Here is a 24,209-nt window from a genome sequence, read left to right on the forward strand (position 1 = left end):
GGAGTCAGGAATAAAATCAGTCCGCCTGCTACAAAGACTGTTGGATGAAGGCTTGTCCTCACTCCCCGGTAACTTCAGAAGGGCACTCGGAAAAGAACCTGTCCCGGAGGTTCACGGAGGGGAACTGCTCTTCCCATCTCTGGCTATCACTGCTGCGGTAGAAAACCAGGATGAGGAGGAACAGACACTCCTATCCTTTAAAACACCCCAACTAGCAGACTTTTCAGCAACATCAAAAAAGGCCTTATAGTATCTGAGTGTCAAGGTTATACACAAGGCAACATTGGACGGACTGCAGGAGTCGAGGTGGTCGGGGTTGCTTGCACCAGGCTCATCTCCCAGAGGACGCTGGAGGTCCCTGTACAAAAACTCCTATAGAGAAACGCACTGCGGATCTCCAGTGGAGAATAGTACATGGGGCCATGGCCACAAATAGACACACGGCACATTTATGGCCCTTTTCCACTACCCTTTTTCAGCTCACTTCAGCTTGCTTCAGCCCACTTCAGCCCGACATGGCTCGCGTTTCGACTACCTTAGAGCAGCACGACTCAGCTCGCTTCAGCCCTGCTCAGCCCCCAAAACTCGCACGGTTTTGGAGTGGGGTTGAAGCGAGCCAAACTGAGCCGAGCAGGGCTAGGGGCGTGAGGAGACACTCCCCTGTGCACTGATTGGTGAGGAGGAGTGTCCTCACACGCCCACACATGCCCCACGAGCACGCTGGGATCTGTAAACACTGTAAACCCGGAAGAAGAAGAATTACGAGAATTTCTGAAGCCTTATGCACCTCGCCTCATCTATACGCTCTTGCCAGTATCTGTTGGCATTGTTGGTGACAACAAGCCACAGCACCAAGACCAGCAACACTAACGACTCCATGTTTATTGCTTACTATCCGGGTCGTGAGACTACCGCTTAAAAGGTCACTGATGTCACTGTTTGCGCCGCCTAACGACATCACGTGACGTCCACCCACTTTCGCTAACTCCACCCAATGTGTCCACCCACTTCCAGCCAGCACGGTTCAGCGCGGTTGTAGTCGAAATGCAACTCCAACAGTCCCGCTCAGCTCGACTCAGCCCAACTCAGCACGGCACGGCTCAGCCCAACTCAGCCGCGTTGGTAGTGGAAAAGCGGCAATAGATCCCAGGGTAGACAGGAGGTGTCCTTTTTGCCAGGAAGAAGAAACACTACAACATTTATGGCTAAAGTGCGGAAGGTTAAGAAGCTTATTTGGTTTATTGAAGGAATGGTTCAGGAAACTTGAAGAGGAGCTGAGTGAGGTCATTTTCATTTTCAGTCTAAGATACAATGCATTAAAAAAAGGGAAATTAGTCTTCTTAACTTTCTGATAGGTCAGGCTAAAATGAGCATTTGGCTCACAAGGAGAAACAAAATACTGGGATCAGGGTTGGTCGACCCGTTTCTCATGACTAAGGGTCTAGTGGCAGCTCGGTTAAAAATAGAATTTGCTTATTATAAAATGATCTCAGGTCTAGATGAGTTTGTTGGGGGCAAGGAGGCGTGCTATGATGTGTGTCTGATGAATCTTTGCTTCTGTCTTTTTAAATGATGATACAATAATAGATTGTCAATTGCGGAACAAGAATATTAGTATGTGTAAATACATATACTGTTAATTAGTTTTACCAAATTGTGATTAAATTGTTCTTTTTAGTTGTTTTTATTTGTTTTGTTTGTTTGTTTTGTTTATATATACTTCTCAGACAAATCAAAATTGTATCAACTAAAATTGTTGTTAATAAAGACTAGTTGAAGGTCTCTCTCTCTCAGTGGCAGTTCTTTCTTTCTTTCTTTCTTTCTTTCTTTCTTTCTTTCTTTCTTTCAATATCTCTGTTTCTTTCTCTTTCACTGTCAGTCTTTCTGTCTCTCCCTCTTTTTCTTTCTGTCCCTGTTTCTCTCTTTCTGCTTCTGTTTAATTTTTTAATTCTTTCTCTCCATCAATCTCTCTCTCTCTCTCTCTCTCAGTGGCAGTTCTAGCTTGTATGTCGCCATGGGTGAATCTTTCTTTCTTTCTTTCTTTCTTTCTTTCTTTCTTTCTTTCTTTCAATATCTCTGTCTCTGGGGTGGCACGGTGGTGTAGTGGTTAGCGCTGTCGCCTCACAGCAAGAAGGTCCGGGTTCGAGCCCTGTGGCCGGCGAGGGCCTTTCTGTGTGGAGTTTGCATGTTCTCCCCGTGTCCGTGTGGGTTTCCTCCGGGTGCTCTGGTTTCCCCCACAGTCCAAAGACATGCAGGTTAGGTTAACTGGTGACTCTAAATTGACCGTAGGTGTGAGTGTGAGTGTGAATGGTTGTCTGTGTCTATGTGTCAGCCCTGCGATGACTTGGCGACTTGTCCAGGGTGTACCCCGCCTTTCGCCCGTAGTCAGCTGGGATAGGCTCCAGCTTGCCTGCGACCCTGTGGAACAGGATAAAGCGGCTAGAGATAATGAGATGAGATGAATATCTCTGTCTCTGTTGCTCTCCTTCTTTCTGTCTCTCTCTTTTTCTTTCTGTCACTGTTGCTCTCTTTCTGCCTCTCTCTCTCTGAGGAAGTTCTAGCTTGTATGTCACCCTGAGCACTTTCTTTCTTTATTTCTGCCTGTCTCATTCTTTATTTCTCTCTCTCCATCAATCTTAGTTTCTCTCTCAGTGGCAGTTCTAGCCTTTCTTTCTTTCTTTCTTTCTTTCTTGCAATATCTCTCTGTATCTCTCTCTTTCTCTCTGTCTCTCTCTATTTTTCTTTCTGTCACTGTTGCTGTCTTTCTGCCTGTAGAACTTTGCACGGGTGGGTGGAGCACAGAAGTACGGCAGGCCAGAACTGAGTTTCCAAAAACTCTTATTTACACTTTTCAGTGTTTTCATTCTCCCAGACACTCAGACACATGCGCACACCCACATCAACCGTTTGGTTGGGGAGAGAGCTCTCTTTCTCTGCTCTCTCTCCCCTTATATCGGGCATGGTCGCTGGGAAGACACACAAACACAGGTGTAGTAGTCAGAGCGGGTGGGTGGAGCACAGAAGGACGGCAGGCCAGAACTGAGTTAAAAAAAACTCTTTTTATTTGAACTTTTCAGTACTCACATACACTCTCCCAGCCACACACATACACACGCAAGTCATCTGCTGTGAGAGAGAGCTCTCCTCTACTCTCACTCTCTCCTTAAATAGGGCACGGTCACTGGGGAAGACACACAAACACACGTTAATTAACCTCAGGTGCAGTGATTCTGCCACTTACCTTCCCTGACTCTGCCCTCCGGTCACAGACCGATGCTTGACCACGCCCCCGCTGCCACAACAGGTTAATTGACATCAGGTGTAGTGATTCTGCCACTTACCTTCCCTGACTCCACCCTCTGGTCACAGACCGACGCTTGACCATGCCCCCGCTGCCACATACCCCCACCACCCGACTCAGGCTGGGCAGCCATCCAGCCTGCAGCCAACCCCCCCTGACGGGACAGAAAGTCCGCCACAACCATCTGCGCCCCTGGCCTGTGGATCACTTTGAAGTTAAAGGGCTGGAATGCCAGATACCAACGGGTGATCTGCGCGTTGGCATCCTTCATGCGGTGGAGCCACTGGAGGGGCACGTGGTCCGAACAGAGGGTGAAAGGGCGTCCCAGCAGGTAGTAGCGGAGGGCGAGGACCACCCACTTGATGGCTAGGCACTCCTTCTCGATTGTGCTGTAGTGCCCCTCATGCACCGACAGCTTCCTGCTGATATACAGCACAGGGCGATCCTCCCCCTCCACCTCCTGGGACAAAACAGCCCCCAGCCCTCTGTCTGACGCGTCCATCTGCAACATAAAGGGGAGAGAAAAGTCAGGGGATTGTAATAGTGGCCCCCACACACAGTGCAGCCTTCACCTCAGAGAAAGCCCGCTGGCATTGCTCCATCCACTGGACCGGATCTGGTGCCCCCTTTTTAGTGAGATCAATCAGCGGGCTGGTGATGTCCGAATAATTAGGTATAAACCTACGATAGTAGCCAGCCAGCCCCAGGAACTGTATCACCCCCTTTTTGGTCTTGGGCCTCGGGCAGGCCGCAATCGCTGCTATCCTATTAATTTGGGGACGCACCTGCCCGTTGCCCAAGTGGAATCCCAGATACCGTACTTCCACCCGCCCAATTGCACACTTCTTCGGGTTGGCTGTGAGACCCGCTCGCCTCAGCGACCCAAGGATGGCCCTCAGGTGCTGCAGATGCTGCGGCCAGTCATTACTATAGATTATTATGTCGTCCAAGTATGCGGCCACGTAGGTGGCATGGGGATGGAGGACCCTGTTCATGAGCTGCTGGAACGTAGTGGGTGCCCCAAACAGCCCAAAAGGAAGTGTGACAAATTGGTGTAAGCCAAACGGTGTGGAAAAGGCCGCTTTTTCTCGGGATAATGGAGTCAAGGGGATCTGCCAATAACCCTTTGTCAAATCCAGTGTCGAATAAAAGTGAGCCGTGCCTAGTCAATCCAGCAACTCGTCAATGCGAGGCATTGGGTACGCGTTGAATTTAGACACCGCGTTGACTTTTCTATAGTCCACACAGAACCGGACCGACCCGTCAGCCTTGGGAACCAAGACCACCGGGCTGCTTCAGTCACTGTGGGACTCCTCAACGATGCCCATTTCGAGCATGGCCTCGAGTTCTTCCCGAACTACCTTTTTCTTGTGCTCGGGTAGCCTGTAAGGGCGGCTGTGCACTACCACCCCTGGGGGCGTCTCAATGTGGTGTTCTATGAGGCAGGTGCGGCCGGGCAGGGGCGAGAACATGTCCGAAAATTCGGTTTGCAACTGGGCAACCTCCGTGAGTTGGGTCGGGGAGAGGTGGTCTCCACAGGGGACTGGAGAGGTAAGCGATGTCAATGTTCCTTTTTGAACCTCCGGCCCCAGCTCCGCCTTCTCCGGAACCACTGACACCAACACCATGGGGACCTCCTCATTCCAGATTTTAAGCAGATTGAGGTGGTAAATCTGTAGCGCCCCACCCCTGTCCATTCGCCTCACCTCATAGTCAACGTCCTTGACTCGCCGTGTGACCTCAAAGGGTCCTTGTCACTTGGCGATCAATTTGGAGCTCGACGTGGGCAACAGTATGAGTACTTTATCTCCCGGTGCGAACTTCCTAAGGTGCGTACCCCTGTCGTACAGGCGGATTTGTCGTTCTTGAGCCTGCCGCAAATTCTCCTGGGTTAGGTGTGTGAGTGTGTGGAGTTTTGTGCGCAGGTCAATAAAGTATTGAATTTTGTTTTTGCTCGGTGAAGGTCCTGTAATGGAAATTTCTAATAAACACTTCAGAATGCTTAACAGTCGTCTTTTCAGTCATTTATTAAAGTAAATCATACAAAGGTATATAAGAAAGAAAGAAAATTAAAGCAAAACATCACCTCTAGTGATGTGAGAGTACGCGCGCGCTCTCTGAGTTGCGTTTTAGTGGCTGCTATCTATTATACTCTAAAGGCATTTGCTTACTGCTTGCATCTTCACGTGATTGGCTCAAGATTTTCTATGAAGCTTTGTTAGAGCGTGCACCTGGCGTGCGGGCGGATGCGTAGTTATGAGAACTCAGGCACCCTGCTTATCACCACCAAGGCCAGGAATGGTGGTTACATCATGAGAAGATGCAAGCTAGGATGAACTCAAGCACCCTGCTCATTACCACCAAGGCCACAGAAAAGCGATTACAACATAGGAAAAAACATCTTTCTCAGTCTAGGCCACTTGAGCTCAACACACAGAAACACAGAGAATAATAATGTTCATCCATTAAAAATTCCCTCACATTCCCCCCTTTTTATCCTATAGGATAAATTGCTAAAAGGAAAGAAAAGAACTGTACACAGTTTCAGTGATAAGAGTTCTCAGAGAGATTCGACTTAACACGTCATTGAGTGTACAGGGATAATGCTAAGGCTGTTTTTATAAGACATAGACATCTTAAATAAATGCTAGCAAGCCATATACATAGATCAGGAATAATAGAACAGGAAACAATCATAATGAAAGTGTTTTAAGTCAGGACTAATTTCATGTCAACTGTGCTGATGTCATGGAACGGTGGGTTATAGTCTTCGTGTGGGTTTGGAGGCCAGTCAGGCAAGTCATCGGAGTCTATTTTCACCATCTGGTAACCGATATTTGTCAGCTGCCTCTGAAACACAGACATACAACATTGACAGAGAACAGGAAGCAAACATAACATCACAATCACTAAGCCCAGGACCGGTATGGTGGATAGAATTAGAGTCTTCCATCCACTAAACCAACGCCACCAGCTGTCTTTATCTCCTCCATGTTCGTCTGCTCGTAATTGTTCAGCAACCTTGCGCATCTTGTTCAGTGCCTCAGTGATGTTACCATGATTTCCGTCGTTTTCAGGAATGTACGTACAACAGTGTTCTCCTATCATGACACACACGCCACCTTCCTTTGCCAAAAGGATGTCGAGCGCCATGTGATTCTGTGTCGTCATTAATCTGAGTGCGGTCAATTCAGTTCTCACTCCCTCCATGGCCTCTATGGTTGAATTCACAAACTGCACCAGCCTATAATGCACCACCTCAAGTTCATTCCAGAGTTGTGTTATCCCGTACTGTGGAAACAGTGCCTGAAAGAATTTCTTCACCTTGGGTTGCAGCTGATGTTCCGGAGGAGGAAAATCATCGCCGACACTTCTGCGTCGTCTGCCACTCATCTCAGGGGTTGCTATTATTAGGTGGGCATCTAATTGGATCAGGGCACACGTGCCTTTCCAATCTACCGGAAGAAAGTTATACACATAGTGACCACACTTCCACTGCCAGCCTGGGTAATAGAAGGTTGGACCCGCTAACTGAGTTAGATTCCCTCCTGGTCCTAAGTCACTTCCTGTTATCGCTTTTCTTCCTTGCTTGTACAGAGTGCCACTTCGTCCCATGCAAGTCACATTTGGATTTGGGACTGAACCCTGCACAGTGCAAATGGTTGAACACCTAGTTTCCTTGACCTTCCCTACGAGGTTTGAGTTTGGATCACCCTTTCGCCCTGCGCATAAGGTATAATTTATCCCCTTTCCTAATTCATTTACACTAATTTCTACCCTTGGGTCGTCTCCCCCACCTTGATACGTGACACTACAGTCTTCTACATCATTGCAGACAGCTTCCATCACAGCTCGCCATGCTTGCGCAGTGTCTTCATCCATTGTGTTGGCGATCTCGAACACGAATGGTTGTGTAACGGTGTGTGGCAGAGTTGAGCAAACTAGACAATTTGACCTGTTAGCTTGTTTAGCTGTAAAATTAGCATACTGCCAATACAAATTATGAGTTGGATGTCTCCCTCGTCTCGATTCTGTGTCAGTCTGGGTTCCCTGTATCGACCACCACACGAATCCTCCCATGAGCCCCATTAGGATCAAGATGCTCAGGCCCAAGACTGGACCTAGTTTATAATGATTTACCCCCTTCATTTTGTGTTAACTAGGTCTCCGAGTTAACCCTTGCCCTTCTTGACGTGTATTGGTGCTCAGAGGGCGAGCATGCCCTATCAGCCCTCGTCCCACCTCACCGGAGCTTGGAGAAACTCGGGACTTCTGAAACCAGTTTTACTGACTAGATACTAAATACTCTTCTCTATTGAGGGTGCAACAGCGTAACTGTGCTGTCACGCTCAGTCCCGTGGAACTTGCTTGCCACGTGGTTTAGATCAAAGCAGGAAAGCGGTCATGTAGGGCACCTTCTGAATGATAATCGCTTACCTCTCCTCCTGAGTCTCGGGTTACCACTTGTCCCACCTTATGGTTGGGGTTCTGTCCTCAGATGTACTTAATTAACACTTCTTTCTCCTCAAGCTTTAGTCAGCATCTGGGTCACTTAGGCCTTCTTTTCCCTCCTGCTCAGCCGGTTCAGGAACCCTCCTGCAGTGGCTAGCGTGGATCCACGTCACTCTGCCTGTGACTTTCACTGCCGTTGGGGTCGTGAGCAGGACCTGGAATGGGCCCTTCCACTGTGGCTTGTTCCACTTGGTTCGTCAGAAGTCCTTCACCACGATCCAATCCCCTGGTTGTAGATCGTGCAGAGGTCCCTCAGCGGGTTTGGGAAGTGCTTCTTTTACCTGTTTGTGGATAGATTTCAAAGCAGAGGACAACGTTGCACAGTAATTCAACATTGCATCATCACACAGTGTGGTGTCCGGCAGTGTTCCTTGAGCTAGCCCTGTCCCCGTGTTGGGTACTCGTCCAAACAGAATTTCGAATGGGCTTAACCCATGTTTAGGCCTAGTTTGCATCCTCATTTGTGTGAGTGCTACAGGGAGGACCTTTGTCCATCCTAGCCCTGTTTCTGCACAAGCTTTGCTTAGTTTATTTTTAAGTGACCCATTTTCCCTCTCTACTGCTCCCACACTGGCAGGATGATAGGCACAATGTTGTTTCAGGTCTATCCCTAGGAATGCTCCTATTTTATTTAGGGCTGCATTAACAAAGGGTGTTCCATTGTCACTTGAGATTTTGCTAGGTATACCCCACCTAGGAATTACATCTCTCAGGAGTGCTTTGACTACTGCCTCTGAGTCTTGTTTAGCTGTGGGGAATACTTCTACCCATTTTGAAAACATGTCAACTATTACCAGGCAGTACCTTTTCCCTTCACTAGGTGTCAGTTCAATAAAGTCCATTTGAAGGTGATCAAATGGTTTGTCTGGTATTGGGTGTGCTGCTTGAGTTAGTCTGATACCTTGACCTGCATTATGTTGTGCACATATCAAGCATTGCTTGCAAAATTTTGCAGCATAATTTGAAAACCCCTTTGTGAACCATCTCTTTGTTACTTCTGCTACCATCCCCCCTTTTGACACATGGGTGAGCCCATGTGCCAATTTTGCATAGAAAGGGAACATGTATTTTGGTAGACAGGGATGGCCCGAGGGACAAACCCAGACCGAGTTTGCAAGGATACAGCCTGCCTGTTTCCAGACTCATCTCTCGTCCTGGGTGGCAGTGCTCTGAAGGTCTGCTAGCTGTAAACAAGGGGTAGAAACCTGAGGAAAGGCAAGGTTAGAGGGTGAACTGGAAGCCGAGGCTGCACACTTAGCTGCCGCGTCCGCCCTGGCATTCCCTTGAGACACAAGATCAGTATTGTTAGTATGGGCAGCACACTTACACACAGCAATAGCTCTAGGGAGTAGAACAGCATCCAACAACTCAGAGACCAGTTTATGATGTGCAATGGGAGATCCTGTGCTAGTGAGAAAATTTCTATGTTTCCAAATGGTGCCAAAATCATGCACAACACCAAATGCATACCTACTGTCTGTAAAAATATTGACGGATTGCCCTGCCGCCAATTTGCATGCCTCAATGAGGGCACAGAGCTCTGCAGCCTGCGCCGACAGGTTCGAGGGCAGACGTGACGCCTTGAGGACCTCGTGATCTGAGACCACGGCAAAACCTACTTTGTTCTTTCCCGTCTCTGGGTCTCTGGAGGCTGAACCATCCACATAGAGGATCATGTCTGGATTTTCCAAAGGGTCGCTCTTTAAATCTGCCCTGGGGGAACAAAAATCGTTAGTGAGAGCAACACAGTCATGTGGCTCTCCATCGTCCTCTGTAGGGAGAAGAGAGGCAGGATTCAGAACAGTACAACGTTTCACAATGATGTTAGGCATATCAAGTATGACTGTGTTATACTTCAACCATCTCTGTGCTGACAAATGTGACGTCTTTTTCTCCAACAGAAGCAGGGAGACAGCATGTGGGACCAAAAGGGTGAGGTTAGAATACCCCACAATATTTCTGGAGGCAGTTACCGCCTTTTCAGCTGCAGCAACTGCACGCAGGCAAACAGGAAGTCCAGCCGCCACTGGATCCAGCCTGCTGGAGAAGTAAGCTACAGGTCTCAATCTATCCCCGTGTTTCTGCAAAAGAACAGAGGTCATAAAACCCTTCTTTTCATCTACAGTTTGAACAAATGGTTTATTGGGATCAGGCAGTCCCAGTGTGGGTGTGGTCTGCAGGGCGCCTTTTAGGGCCAGGAATGCTTCTTCAGCTTCTGGTGTCCATACGACAGGTGATGAAGCGGTGAGGGACGAACCGTGCACGAGCTCTCTCACTGGACTTTCCAGGATGGAATAATTCGGAATGAATGCTCTGCAATAGGAACACATACCCAAAAATGACAAAACTTGTTTCACAGTGATCGGCTTGGGAATTTTCTGAATAGCTGAGACTCTGTCCGCAGACAGCGTTTTTCCCTCCCCTGTGATATCATGCCCCAAGAAATGCACCTTCTGTTTTGCAAACTGTAATTTTGTGAGGCTAGCCTTATGACCTTCCTTAGCGAGGTGTTGCAGTAGCGTTATGGTGTCATCCTCACATTGAGCTTTAGTTGGGGCACAAATCATTAAATCGTCAACATACTGCAGCAAAGCTGATCTTGGTGACAAAGTTAACGAAGCGAGGCTGTCTCTAAGGCACTGGTTGTATATGGTTGGGGACTCACAGTAACCCTGGCACAAATGAGTGAAAGTGTATGGACGACCATCATACATAAAGGCAAACCAATACTGGCTGTCTTTATGTATAGGAATAGAAAAGAATGCATTTGCTAGATCCACCACTGAAAACCACTTACTGTCAGCGGGCACCTGGCCCAAAATGGTGTATGGGTTAGGGACGTCAGGTGCGCGCGGAACAACCGCAGCATTGACTGCTTGCAGATCTTGGACAAACCTACACTCATCGGGCTGAGACGATTTTCTTGCCTTCTTAACTGGAAAAATAGGAGTGCGCACTGGAGAGTCTGGGCAAGGGACAATTACACCTGCCTTCAGCAACGAATCAAAGACTGGTTTTATACCTGCAATTGCTTCTGGTTTGAGTGGATACTGGGTCTGCCTAGGCCTGAAATCCGATTTGGGGGTGATCACCACTGGTTCAGCGTTCTTTATTAGGCCCCCATCATGTTTACCCTTTGCCCAAACGGAATTTGGAACTCCCGTCAATTTGGGGTGCACCTCTGCTGGAGTTATGCCTGTGGAAACAGAGACAAACAGGCCACTACGGCTGGGGTCCCCAGGACCCTGGTCATCAGTGGCTAGTATTACGCTGCGCTTAACATGCACACACACAGCCTGACTTTGCTTGTAGACCCCTAGCCTTTGACAAAACAACACACTAGGGTCCTCTGTTCGGGACCATTCATTGTCATTGGCTGCACACTTCCTGACCCACTTCCCCACGTCTTTCCAATGGGCGGCTCGCGGTTTTGCTAATGAGACATGGGGTATAGAATCAATGATGTCAAAGAAATCATGTTGGCAGCAGTCAACCTCAGAGTCCTCTGTTCTGAGGCCGTGCATAACATGTTTGAGAACACTGCGATTAGCATTGATGCAGCTGTTTGGACAATAAGTAAAATGGACCTGCACAGCACAATAATGTTTAGACCAATATGTAGTTTTGAGGGTCAATCTTTCACGTGTGTGGGGGTCTGCAAACCAAGTCTTTTCAAACTCTACATCTTGCCCTTGGTGAACATGTGCTGTACAATGCAAATCTTCCTCTTTCATATAATCTGTGTCAACTGATGAGGTGTTCAAGCGTGCGAGCTGTACAAGGTGTTTTGGAGTTTGTGTGAGCTGATCTGAGCAGAGCCGCCAGACATACACATACAGGGGGCTTCCAAACCCATACTGCACACCGCACATTTCACTTACTTCAATGGTTAGCCCATCTGGAGTGGACATGAGATTTACTCCTAATTTGCACATTAAATCACGTGCTAACAAATTCACTGGACATGTATGTGAGATGAGAAATGAGTGGGACGTAACTATTCCTCCCTCGCTTTCACACGGGAGGTTGACTGAGAAAGTTTCGGTTACAGGTCGTCCTGAGATGCCCACTGTCTGAATAGAATTTGAGCTGAGCGGTGGGTCTACTGGAAGTACCCCATGTTGTATCACTGAGTGTGCTGCTCCAGAATCTACTAAAAAGGTTAACACATGCCCACACACAGTGAGGGGCATACAAGGGAGTTTAGAAAAGGGAGTAGTTGTGTATTTTAACAAACTTAATGCAACTTCAGGTGTATTTATTTGGACTGGTGTATCGGGCGTTTCTGTGTAGTCTTGCTGTTGCATGCAGGTGCTGCTACTAATGTGTTTAACGTTATGTGAATGCTCCTGTCTATGTGTATGTGTATCATCAGGTGTGTGTGTGTTACCTCCCCTGTTCTCTGTGTGGGGCCCGTTCCCGGAGTCCGCCCATCAGTCTGCTTTGCTGTACTCCTCACAAGGCTTCTGGCTGCTTCTGTGGAGACAATTTCGAGCAATGTGTCCCTTCTGATTGCAGTTGTAGCAGGTTGCATCCTTTATCCAGGACGAGTAACTCCAGGTCGTCCTGTCTCGGCCCCTACTTCGACCTCTTCCTCTTCTTGTTCCTTTTTCTCCAGGCTGAACAGTCTGGAAAAGAGTGAAAGTGGCGGTGTGTAGATCTTGGTCTCTTTGTGTCGACTTTGTCTTCTTCTCCTTCAGCAGCTTTTCTGCATGCACAGCGTACTGCTCGATCTTGGTGAGACTGGTGGTTTCCCACAGGAGACAGAGCTGCTTTACTAACTTGGCCACTGCTGGATCCATACCGCTCATGAAACTGTTCCGCAGGTGCGCTTCCCAGACCTCAGGAGTGCCTTCCACTCCAGCCAGGGTCGCGGGTCTGGTCAGGCCACTGTGTTTCTCATGCACAGCAGTGAGACCGGTGAGAAATACTGACACCCCTTCTCCATCTTCTTGCTTACACATACTGATCTTAGTCATGTCTATGTTCAAAGGAAAAGCACTATCCAGACGAGCACAGAGAGCAGTGATGGTATCTCTATACTCACTATTGCCAACCATGCTCCAGTCTGGTGTAGTCATTCGCTGGTCAGCTTCCGGCCAATCTTTGGAAACTTTGCTCCAATCTATACCCATCTTGACCATGAGTAGGCGGCGAAGTTCATGGGTGGTCGGTCGGAATTCTCTGCAAAATATCAACAGCTAATTACCAAATGTCTTTCCTCCTACCTCTCTCACATTGGGAAGAGAAGCCATGCTTTCCTTCATGTCCGCTGTCGTCCAGGGTCTGTGGACTAAAAGCACGCCACCAGCTCCAGCCACTTCCACCATTGGAAGATGAAGGACTTCAGACTTTAGATTATGGCCTTGTGGACCCACTGGTGAGCATGTGGTCAGGTCCAGGAGAGTATCTTTTCCATCGCCATATGTAAGACCGGATCTCGTGTGTGATGGAGAAGCGAGGGGAGGTGCTGATGCTGGAGGTGGCTGGTAGGCTGGAGGAGATTCCAGAGGCTCAGTTTTTCCCTTCGTCTCAACTTCTCCCCTTCTCTGTGGGTGAGGCGCTTGTGGGAATGATGCTCCGCCTTGCTGAAGAGGCAGTGTGTGTCGGGGTGGTGGGGCAGACTCCAGGTCAGGGTCCATCTGAAATTTCAAACAGTGAGAAGAGGGTGAGAGCCCTGCCTGTCGTTTCTCTCTTTTGTACTCTCTCTTAAGTGTTTCTTCTTTCCATGCAGAAAATGCCCTCCAGTCCCCTAAGAACTTAACATTATCTGCAGGCTCTTCTTTTCCCTTCTGTTTCAACTTTTCTTCTAACTGTCCTATCTGCCTGGGACTAAAACTGCCCTTCTCAGGGAATCCTAAGTCCTTTACCCATATGTCAAACTGTGCCAAACAATCCTCGCCATACGAGGTTTTCATAAACTGGATGTTTGGGCTGTCATAGGAACACCCACTTCTTACTATAGCACATGTAGCTTCCGGCTTACCTGCTTCTTCCTTTCCTTTCTCTAACTTGCTGCTTCTGTTCCCCATTGTACACTGTTATATTAATAGGCTGTGACAACAGCGGCTGAGTTTCTTTATCAGGATCACAAAAAGAACAGGTTGGACTATGTCCAAAAATGCGACACAATAATCTTTTAGGTGTGTTCTTATTAGTAAACAATTTATCTGACATTTGCCTTAAACCAAAGTACAGTAGGTATCATTTAACACAACAACCTCAAAGACAACTCGCGCATGTGTACAAAAGCTGTTTCTCTGTTTCAGAATTTGGAGGAGGACAGTACTCTGTTAATTCATCAATATTTTGCGTGCACACCGGTGTGTCTTTGCGACTTCGTGATCAAACCTCTCTATCCCGTTCCTCCGGCAGGCCAGTTGTTCACACAGAACAAAGGGAGCAAGATTCAATTCTTTCCCAGTTACGAATCGCTGAACGTGAGTCCGTTGAGACACGCACCCGTACTTCCTTCGCTCAAGTAGGTGAGCCGTTACCCAGTCGTCACTTGGGCGGATAATTCTCTTACACAATCCAATAAACTACTCGCAGTTTATTGTCTCAAAATTGTGTTTTATCCGTTTTCTGCAAACATATTGATGATACCACAGCTTAGCAGTCCTCCTGGGCTCAGACAAACTTCTGTCCGTCTCTTATATCATTTTTAAATACTGTTTCCACTAATTTCTTTACACAAGAATGCAAAGTTATCACTTACTGGTTCGGTGAGCCCTGATGGCCTGGTCTCTCGTCCGAGTTCTCAGCTTCGCACCGTAGCCTTGGGAGTGTTCCGTCGTCCGAGGATCAGACGCATAGGGCCCACCCAGGGGACGCCAAATTGTAATGGAAATTTCTAATAAACACTTCAGAACGCTTAACAGTCGTCTTTTCAGTCATTTATTAAAGTAAATCATACAAAGGTATATAAGAAAGAAAGAAAATTAAAGCAAAACATCACCTCTAGTGATGTGAGAGTACGCGCGCGCTCTCTGAGTTGCGTTTTAGTGGCTGCTATCTATTATACTCGAAAGGCATTTGCTTACTGCTTGCATCTTCACGTGATTGGCTCAAGATTTTCTATGAAGCTTTGTTAGAGCGTGCACCTGGCGAGTTATGAGAACTCAGGCACCCTGCTTATCACCACCAAGGCCAGGAATGGTGGTTACATCATGAGAAGATGCAAGCTAGGATGAACTCAAGCACCCTGCTCATTACCACCAAGGCCACAGAAAAGCGATTACAACATAGGAAAAAACATCTTTCTCAGTCTAGGCCACTTGAGCTCAACACACAGAAACACAGAGAATAATAATGTTCATCCATTAAAAATTCCCTCACAGTCCCTCCTCCCAATTTTCCCGCAGTACATCTAGGTTGCTGCACGGCTTACGCCCATATAATAATTCAAATGGAGAGAACCCCATGGAGGCTTGTGGGACCTCTTGCACTGCGAATAACAGGGGTTCGAGCCATTTATCCCAATTGCGTGCGCCCTCGCTTATGAATTTTTTAATTATATTCTTGAGGGTGCGGTTGAACCGTTCGACTAAACCGTCCGTTTGTGGGTGATAAACGCTGATGCGGATTGGCTTAATTCCCAATAACCCATACAGTTGGCGGAGTGTGCGTGACATAAATGAAGTGCCTTGATCAGTCAGAATCTCTTTGGGGATTCTGACTCGGGAGATGATGTGGAAGAGTGCTTCTGCAATACTGCGTGCTGAGATATTGCGAAGAGGCACTGCTGCCGGGTATAGCATTGCATAGTCCACCAGGACTAAAATAAAGTGATACCCTCGTGTTGACCAATCTAATGGTCCGACGAGATCCATCCCAATTCTTTCAAACGGGGTCTCGATTAATGGCAGAGGGTGCAAAGGTGCTTTTGGAATGGCTGCTGGATTTACTAACTGGCATTCGCAGCATGCCATTCACCACCTACGTACATTGCCGTGAATCCCTGGCCAATAGAACCGGGCCATTATTCGGGCTAGTGTCTTATCCTGCCCCAAGTGTCCAGCCATGGGATTAAAGTGAGCCGCCTGGAATACCAATTCCTGGTGGCTCTTTGGGATCAAAAGTTGTGAGACTGTCTCCTTAGTCTGAGTGTCCTGCATCACTCGATATAATCTATCTCTCATAATGGAGAAATAGGGAAAGGACGGGGTGGCATTTGGCTGGAGCGTTTGACCATCAATTACTCTCACTTGGTCAAACGCATGCCGCAGAGTCTTGTCTTATGACTGCTCTAACGGGAAATCCACAAGGGATTCCCCTAGAGAGGGAGGAGGAGCCTGCTGATCCTCACTCTGATGCGAAGATGATGTAGACGGCTCTGTGACAGCTGCTCCCGCCAATGCCACTCTGGGTCCTCCCCCTGTTGAACTACGGCAGGACCCACTCTTTACTAAATGAGTCATTAATTCCCGAAATCCCGGCCAATCAGTCCCCAAAATTATCGAGTGGCTAAGGCGAGGATTAACCGCTGCCTTTACACTAGATTTCTCCCCTCGAAATAGAATGTGGACCGACACTAAAGGGTAGTTGTGAACATCCCAATGCACACACAACACCTTCACCAATTGTGCTCCCCCCAGTGCCTCGCCTTGCACCAGGCTTTGGTGGATTGAGGTCTGATTACAGCCAGAGTCCACCAAAGCCTGATACGTATCCCCTTGGACACTCACCGGTATGCGATATGCTCCGGCCCGATCGAGGGTGGTTCCTGGCGTGTTGGGGATCCGGACCACCGCGCCCACCTCCATTACCGAGCACTGATGCTGGAGGTTCCCCGGCTCCCCGCAGTGCCAGCAAACCAGCCCAGGCTTTATCTCTGCACCATCACTCTGGGGCTCACTCACCTGAGGGGGGGAGAGACAGACATGGAAGTGGGAAACGGGAGGGCACCGTGGGTGCAGCAGGCCAGCTGGGGTGGAGCCGGCCCCCGCCTCCGCGGTGGGGGAACAGGGCGAGGATGAGACACAGAAGGGGAGGGGGAAAGAGAGAGAGAGAGGAGAGAGGAGATCTGCTGTCCTGCTGTGAGAACAGCTGCCAAATGATCCTCCGCCAACTCGATGGCCTGATCCAGCGACGCCGGGCGATGGCACTGGACCCACTCCGCTGTTCCTTCGGGAAGCTGGACGATGAACTGCTCCAGTGCCACCAGATCGATGATTCCCTCGGTGTCTCGATTGTCAGCCCTCAGCCACTGCCCGCAGGCGTCCCAGAGTTGCTGGCCAAATGCGAATGGCCGACCGACCTCCTCTAGGCATAGAGTGCGAAAGCGCTGGCGTTGTTGTTCGGGGGTGCACCCCACACACTGGAGGATGGCCTGGCGCAGGTTCGCGTAGACCAGCCGGCTGTCGGCGGGTAGCTGTAGCGCGGCCAGCTGTGCCTCGCCCGTTAACAGGGGGAGGGGGCGTGCCACGCATTGTTCCGCCAGCCAGCCCGAGGCCTCTGTTGTTTTGTTCAAATAGTGTGAGGAAGGCCTCGGGGTCCTCGGGGAGACCGATGCTTGACCATGCCCCCGCTGCCACACTGCCTCTGTCTCATTATGTATTTCTCTCTCTCTTTCTGTCTCTCTCTGAAGTTCTACGGTAGCTCGTATGCTACCCTGTGCACCCTCTTTCTTTCTTTCTTTCTTTCTTTCTTTCTTTCTTTCTTTCTTTCTTTCTCTGTCTCTCTTTCTCTGTCACTTTCGGTCTCTTTCTCTCTTTTTCTTTCGGTCCCTGTTTCTCTCTCCCTCTCTCTTTTGTTTTCTCAACTGCCTGTTTCTTGAGCCTGCTTTTGGATCGTGTTTTGGATTGTATGCCTGACCTTCTGAATTACAAGCCCGATTCCAAAAAAGTTGGGACAAAGTACAAATTGTAAATAAAAATGGAATGCAATAATTTACAAATCTCAAAAACTGATATTGTATTCACAATAGAACATAGACAACATATCAAATGTCGAAAGTGAGACATTTTGAAATTTCATGCCAAATATTGGCTCATTTGAAATTTCATGACAGCAACACATCTCAAAAAAGTTGGGACAGGGGCAATAAGAGGCTGGAAAAGTTAAAGGTACAAAAAAGGAACAGCTGGAGGACCAAATTGCAACTCATTAGGTCAATTGGCAATAGGTCATTAACATGACTGGGTATAAAAAGAGCATCTTGGAGTGGCAGCGGCTCTCAGAAGTAAAGATGGGAAGAGAATCACCAATCCCCCTAATTCTGCACCGACAAATAGTGGAGCAATATCAGAAAGGAGTTCGACAGTGTAAAATTGCAAAGAGTTTGAACATATCGTCATCTATAGTGCATAATATCATCAAAAGATTCAGAGAATCTGGAAGACTCTCTGTGCGTAAGGGTCAAGGCTGGAAAACCATACTGGGTGCCCGTGATCTTCGGGCTCTTAGACAGCACTGCATCGCATACAGGCATGCTTCTGTATTGGAAATCACAAAATGGGCTCAGGAATATTTCCAGAGAACATTATCTGTGAACACAATTCACCGTGCCATCCGCCGTTGCCAGCCAAAACTCTATAGTTCAAAGAAGAAGAGGTATCTAAACATGATCCAGAAGCGCAGACGTCTTCTCTGGGCCAAGGCTCATTTAAAATGGACTGTGGCAAAGTGGAAAACTGTTCTGTGGTCAGACGAATCAAAATTTGAAGTTCTTTATGGAAATCAGGGACGCCGTGTCATTCGGACTAAAGAGGAGAAGGACGACCCAAGATGTTATCAGCGCTCAGTTCAGAAGCCTGCATCTCTGATGGTATGGGGTTGCATTAGTGCATGTGGCATGGGCAGCTTACACATCTGGAAAGACACCATCAATGCTGAAAGGTATATCCAGGTTCTAGAGCAACATATGCTCCCATCCAGACGACGTCTCTTTCAGGGAAGACCTTGCATTTTCCAACATGACAATGCCAAACCACATACTGCATCAATTACAGCATCATGGCTGCGTAGAAGAAGGGTCCGGGTACTGAACTGGCCAGCCTGCAGTCCCGATCTTTCACCCATAGAAAACATTTGGCGCATCATAAAACAGAAGATACGACAAAAAAGACCTAAGACAGTTGAGCAACTAGAATCCTACATTAGACAAGAATGGGTTAACATTCCTATCCCTAAACTTGAGCAACTTGTCTCCTCAGTCCCCAGACGTTTACAGACTGTTGCAAAGAGAAAAGGGGATGTCTCACAGTGGTAAACATGGCCTTGTCCCAACTTTTTTGAGATGTGTTGTTGTCATGAAATTTAAAATCACCTAATTTTTCTCTTTAAATGATACATTTTCTCAGTTTAAACATTTGATATGTCATCTATGTTCTGAATAAAATATGGAATTTTGAAACTTCCACATCATTGCATTCCATTTTTATTTACAATTTGTACTTTATTCCAACTTTTTTGGAATCAGGGTTGTATCTCATGCTAAACTTGACCCTGTGACACATGCTAACCCCCGGGGGGGGGGGGGGGGGGGTACTTTGACCCCTTTTGCCTTCTAGATGACTAACTAAGAGGATGCTGTATACAACCTCATTTTGACATAAAGTGACAAAATCCCCATATGGATTTAACTGTAATGTTTGTGTCACTTTCTGGGTGTCGACTGATTCGGACCTGTTTCTCTGTGTGTACTGAATTCTTAGAGTGTAATGCTGCGATGTAAAATAGTCGCCCGAAGGTGGGTTTGTTATCGTGGGAAATTATATTGTGGTGTATTGGAAGGTGTGTGTGTGTGTTTGTTTATTGTGGTGCATATCAGCCCCTGATCCTGATAGATTGATTGTGTTCGAGTGTGACTAATGAAAGGCGTAAGAGGAAAGAGCTTTTACGATCGATTATGCTAAGCGAGGGTGACCTCGAGATTTGGGCTCTATTAAGTTTTTCACTCATTTTCCACAAGGGAATAAAATGCACTTAAAGCTTGTCAGAGACAGACTTCATTGTTTCATACCGAGCCTTGGGTGGATGAAGGCATTTTACTTCATGAAGCCTAAGTGTAAACACCGAAGGCAATTCCTTGACATTTATTACCCCAAATTTCTTCCGTATATTTATCATCGCTAACTCCAAACCACTAGCTAGCACTCAGATAAAGTCTTGCAAAAATAATGCTTCTCAGTTAGTAGTGGAAGTATCCAGCCAAAATGTTTCTAACTGATGAATTTAAGTTAATTTAATGTCATGCTTTAATGTGAATTTGATTTGCTGCCTAGCTAATTACATTAGCGACTGAAAATCGATGCTAGTCAAACCTGACATTAGCAAAGAAAAAGGCTAATGTGGTTAAAAGCAGGCAGCTAAATTTAGCAGATTAATGAAAGTTTACCTCAACATGCTTCTTCAAATTAGATCTTGTTCAGACCTTTTAAGGAGGAAAAGGAGATGCATTGTTACCTACATGAGGTAGGGCCAGGGGTCTCATCCTCAATTTCCACATTGCAATCTGGTGGGTTATCCATCTTCAAACACACACATGGACAGAGAAAGTGCTAACTACCTTGGGTAGCATGAGAAGGCACGACACTTGATGAGTTTTTTTTACATTATTGAACTTGGTTTGATGCTCAACTGAAATGATTGGATGAATGAGAGAAGTGTGGAGTAAAGCATGCATATTTTTTTCCTTGGAAAAGTAATGAGCTAAGTTTATTATATGGCATGAGCTACTTCTGGTAAAATCGTGCGCTCTGATTGGTTCCTTGGCGGGCAGTATTTTCCCGTAATGCCTGTGGGCAATTGATTACGGACTTTCTTTCCAAGGCGCCGGCTTTCAATGTTGCAAAAAACAAACAAAAAAACAAAATGCCAAAAAAAAGGATGAACTGGAAATCAAAATCAGCCAAAAGACAAACAAGAGTCAGCGAGTTATTCAAGAAATGAGCAACGAAAAGCATTCAGAAGCCACTAACCGCTAACAGAAATTCAATTTTGAAGCCGCTAGCCGTTTATTCTGCATGTGTCACTCAACTACTTTACAAATATAACATGACTGAAAGCAGCGTCACACCTCATTATAACGACCATCTATTTTAAAGTTAGAAATAAAAAAGCTGTATGATAAACTCCTTATTAACCTCACCTGCTTGGTTTTTACGGGAGAATATCTTTTTTTGTATGGGCTCGGTCCATATTATCAAGACCTTGGTCTGATATTTTCCCGTAAAGACCAAGCAAGCAAGGTTAATAAGTAGCTAGTACAAGTATTTATATAAATACATCAAAAATAATACTCAAGTGTAGTTATGAAGTACAATTTACTCAACTATTTTAGTCCTATGGTTATACTCTTCCAGAAGTCTCTTTAGCTACTTTTTGATCAACAGGGAGCGCGTTCTTGAACCGGTTCTTGTTCAGGATTCTTTGAACTTTGGTGCCAGGTAGCAACCCAGTCCACATTTTCACCAGTTTTGAGTCATCGTTGGCGGTGGCCGGCAGCTGTCCATCGCTAGCGATGATGACTGCTTCATTAGGATGCACAGAAACGGAGATGGGCCACGAGGCCCACACCAGAGCTCGTCTCCTAACGAAGTGCCTTGCACAGTAAGGTAAGACAAATGATGTTGTGCCCCCATAGTGTTGTCTCTCTGGACCTCCAGACCTGATGCCAAGTGGTGCACCAAAGTGCCACAGACCTGACGGGTATGGAAGTTGCCCCGCAGTGACAACTGACTTGCTGAGTGATGCCATCCATTGGCCATTTGAGTGGCTCTTCTGCATGCCATCAGGTGGTGTGCCATTGATCCTGTTGGGTTCATCTGCTACATTGGACCGAAAAGTGCCCTGCTGCCAGCGCCTTATTGGTGATGTACTATTTAGCTCATAGCCGGAACCCAGGCAGATGTTACCACTCCAGGTCAGAGCGGACCTGGGAGCAGTGGTGATTAAGGCATAATGCCACTTTCCCCACTACTCAAGTCCTCCTGGACCTGAGACTCACCACCGGATGCAGTTTAAAGTCATACCCAGGACTAACCAGTTTTGAGTAGAACCAATTTAATCAAGGATTTGTCCTGAAAGGACCGCGTTACACAATTAATAATGGAAGTACACCATAGTAGAAAGATTACAATACATTGATTGCATTTCATAGATGTTTTATTAATGTTTCACCACCTTCATTTTTGTCACTTTTGCATCATGTATTGTTTACATGTTACAGTACTGTCAATTCCTCCTTATTTATTGCTTGGCCTGGGTCATTTTTGTTTCTTTGGCCTTGTTTATGGTTTGGTCTGGGTCATGTTTGATCACTTCCACCTCATTCACTGGTCATTTTTTCCAATCCTGAATCTCACAGCTAAAACATGACACAGTGAGAGATTTTTTTGTTAAGTGATGAGTAAAACATAATATTACAATAAACATTCAGGTCCAGCATGAATAAAGATGAATATTTTATTTCTGTCCAAACCTTTAAATCTACCATCTACAGTTATTAACTGTGGGGTATTAAGGTACAAGCTCCTGTTCATGCAATGGTCATGGGTACATTTACATCGCAGGCATTTAGCTGACATTCTTATCCAGTGATGTACAACACACCCAGAGCGCATCCTGTGGGTCTAAGGAATTGAACCAGCAACCTTTTGGGCCCAAAGCTGCATCTCTAACCATTAAGTCAGGGCTTCCCCTGAGATGGTAGGGCATACTGGTTACCTGTGAGCTTTTTTTCTGTTGTTGCAGATATTTGTTTTCATTCCATTTTTAGTCCATCCGGCTGACAGGTGATGAGTTTATGCCATCATGTGTTGTCCGTTGTTTGTCCAGTGTCATCCACATTTCACGAAAATTGCTTCTTCTCTCTCAGTTCTTCACTGATTTTAATTCTTCTTGGCAGGAAGGTAGGTTTGCCTAGGGTGCATATGACTTCTACCCAAATTTGCATAATTGCAATTAATAATGAAAATATGGAGTAATTAATCAATCCCTAATGAGCAGTTTCCATACAAATCACTTCTTCTCCTTCAATTCTTCACCAATTTTGATTCTTTCTGGCATGAAAGTAGGGGTACCTAGGGTGCATATAACTTCTACCCAGAGTTGCTTAATTACAATTGTTAATGAAGTTATGGACTAATTAAGCCTTAATGAGCAGCTCAACAAAAATCACTTCTTCTCGGTCAATTCCTTGCTGTTTTGGATTCTTTCTGGCAAATAGGTAGCTATTGCTAGGGTGTGTGTGTATAGCTTGAATACAGTGCATATAGCTTGCAACATTTATTGCGCAAGGTGGCCCACTTTAGATCATTCCTTCTGGACTAGACAAGGCTGGAATGAGCTACGCCGTCATTGATGGTCTCGTTTTCTAAAGCTGTATCCTTTTTCATTGTGTTCTCCATTGCTGCACTCGCTTCCTCTCCAAATTAAAGACACGCCCATTGGTGTCATCCCAGTTCATGTTGGAAAAACCAGCTATATTTTGGTTCCAGTTGGGAGCTAACTCTTCATCTTATGAACTGATTTATTTTTTCTCAGAATGGTTTAAAATTCATTCCCTGTTTGTGGAAAAGGGGTATCAGTGATCTAACTCTGGAAAACAGTAAACACATTGGAAAAACATCCATCCATTATCTGTATACGCTTATCCTGTACAGGGTCGCAGGCAAGCTGGAGCCTATCCCAGCTGACTATGGGTGAGAGGCAGAGTACACCCTGGACAAGTTGCCAGGTCATCGCAGGGATTGGAAAAACATGTTTCATTTCATTCCAATTTCCTTCCCTGTCCAGTGTGTAGCGATTCTGCCTCAGGGTTCCTGAGCTTGATCCTGAACTCAGGTTACTCTCCATGTGGAGTTCTCATCCACGGTGTATTCCTGTCTTGCGCTCCGTGTTCCCGTGATAGGCTACAGATCCACAGTGACCCTGACCAGGATAAAGAACGATAAAAGAAGTTGTAATTTAAATAAATCTAATCCGCCCTCTTTAATTTCTGTTATTTTTAATACTCAGATTCATCATGTTTGACACTTTTATGATATTTCATCACACTGAGTGTTTGTAGATGTGAAAATGGATGAGAAATGAAGTTGAAAGTGAGACCCAAACTTGAAACGTGATGATAAGAAGTCTCATGACAGTCTAGCTATCATGACGGTAACGTGTGTGTGTGTGTGTGTGTGTGTGTGTGTCTGTATAGATATAAATCCGATCACAGACATCTGCTTCTGTATTCACACCAAGAGCCGTGTGACGCCTGTGTAAAAGTCGCTCGGGAAGGCAGTTAAATAAAACACTTGATGATTTATGGCTGCATTACATGCCAAGGAGCTGATGGGTAGCAAAGACAGATGACGCTTCACTTACACACACACACACACACACACACACTCATAGAGAGACAAACCCAAACCACAGTACTGAATATCAAATGAAAAGGGGATGA

The 24,209-nt window shown here is 46.5% G+C and overlaps 1 protein-coding gene across 1 annotated transcript; it reads right to left on the bottom strand.

Moving 5' to 3' along the window:
- Positions 1 to 5,441: 5,441 nt before the first annotated feature.
- On the bottom strand, positions 5,442 to 10,315 carry LOC132895988 (uncharacterized). The gene is made up of 2 exons (XM_060936714.1): positions 9,433 to 10,315; positions 5,442 to 6,151 (listed from the first exon to the last, which is right to left on the bottom strand). Exons 1-2 carry the CDS (start codon positions 10,141 to 10,143, stop codon positions 6,011 to 6,013), a joined length of 852 nt encoding a protein of 283 aa, XP_060792697.1. The 5' UTR covers positions 10,144 to 10,315; the 3' UTR covers positions 5,442 to 6,010.
- Between the last annotated feature and the right edge of the window lie 13,894 nt (positions 10,316 to 24,209).

Source organism: Neoarius graeffei, chromosome 13, assembly GCF_027579695.1.
Source record: "Neoarius graeffei isolate fNeoGra1 chromosome 13, fNeoGra1.pri, whole genome shotgun sequence".
In the NCBI taxonomy this organism is placed as follows: domain Eukaryota; kingdom Metazoa; phylum Chordata; class Actinopteri; order Siluriformes; family Ariidae; genus Neoarius; species Neoarius graeffei.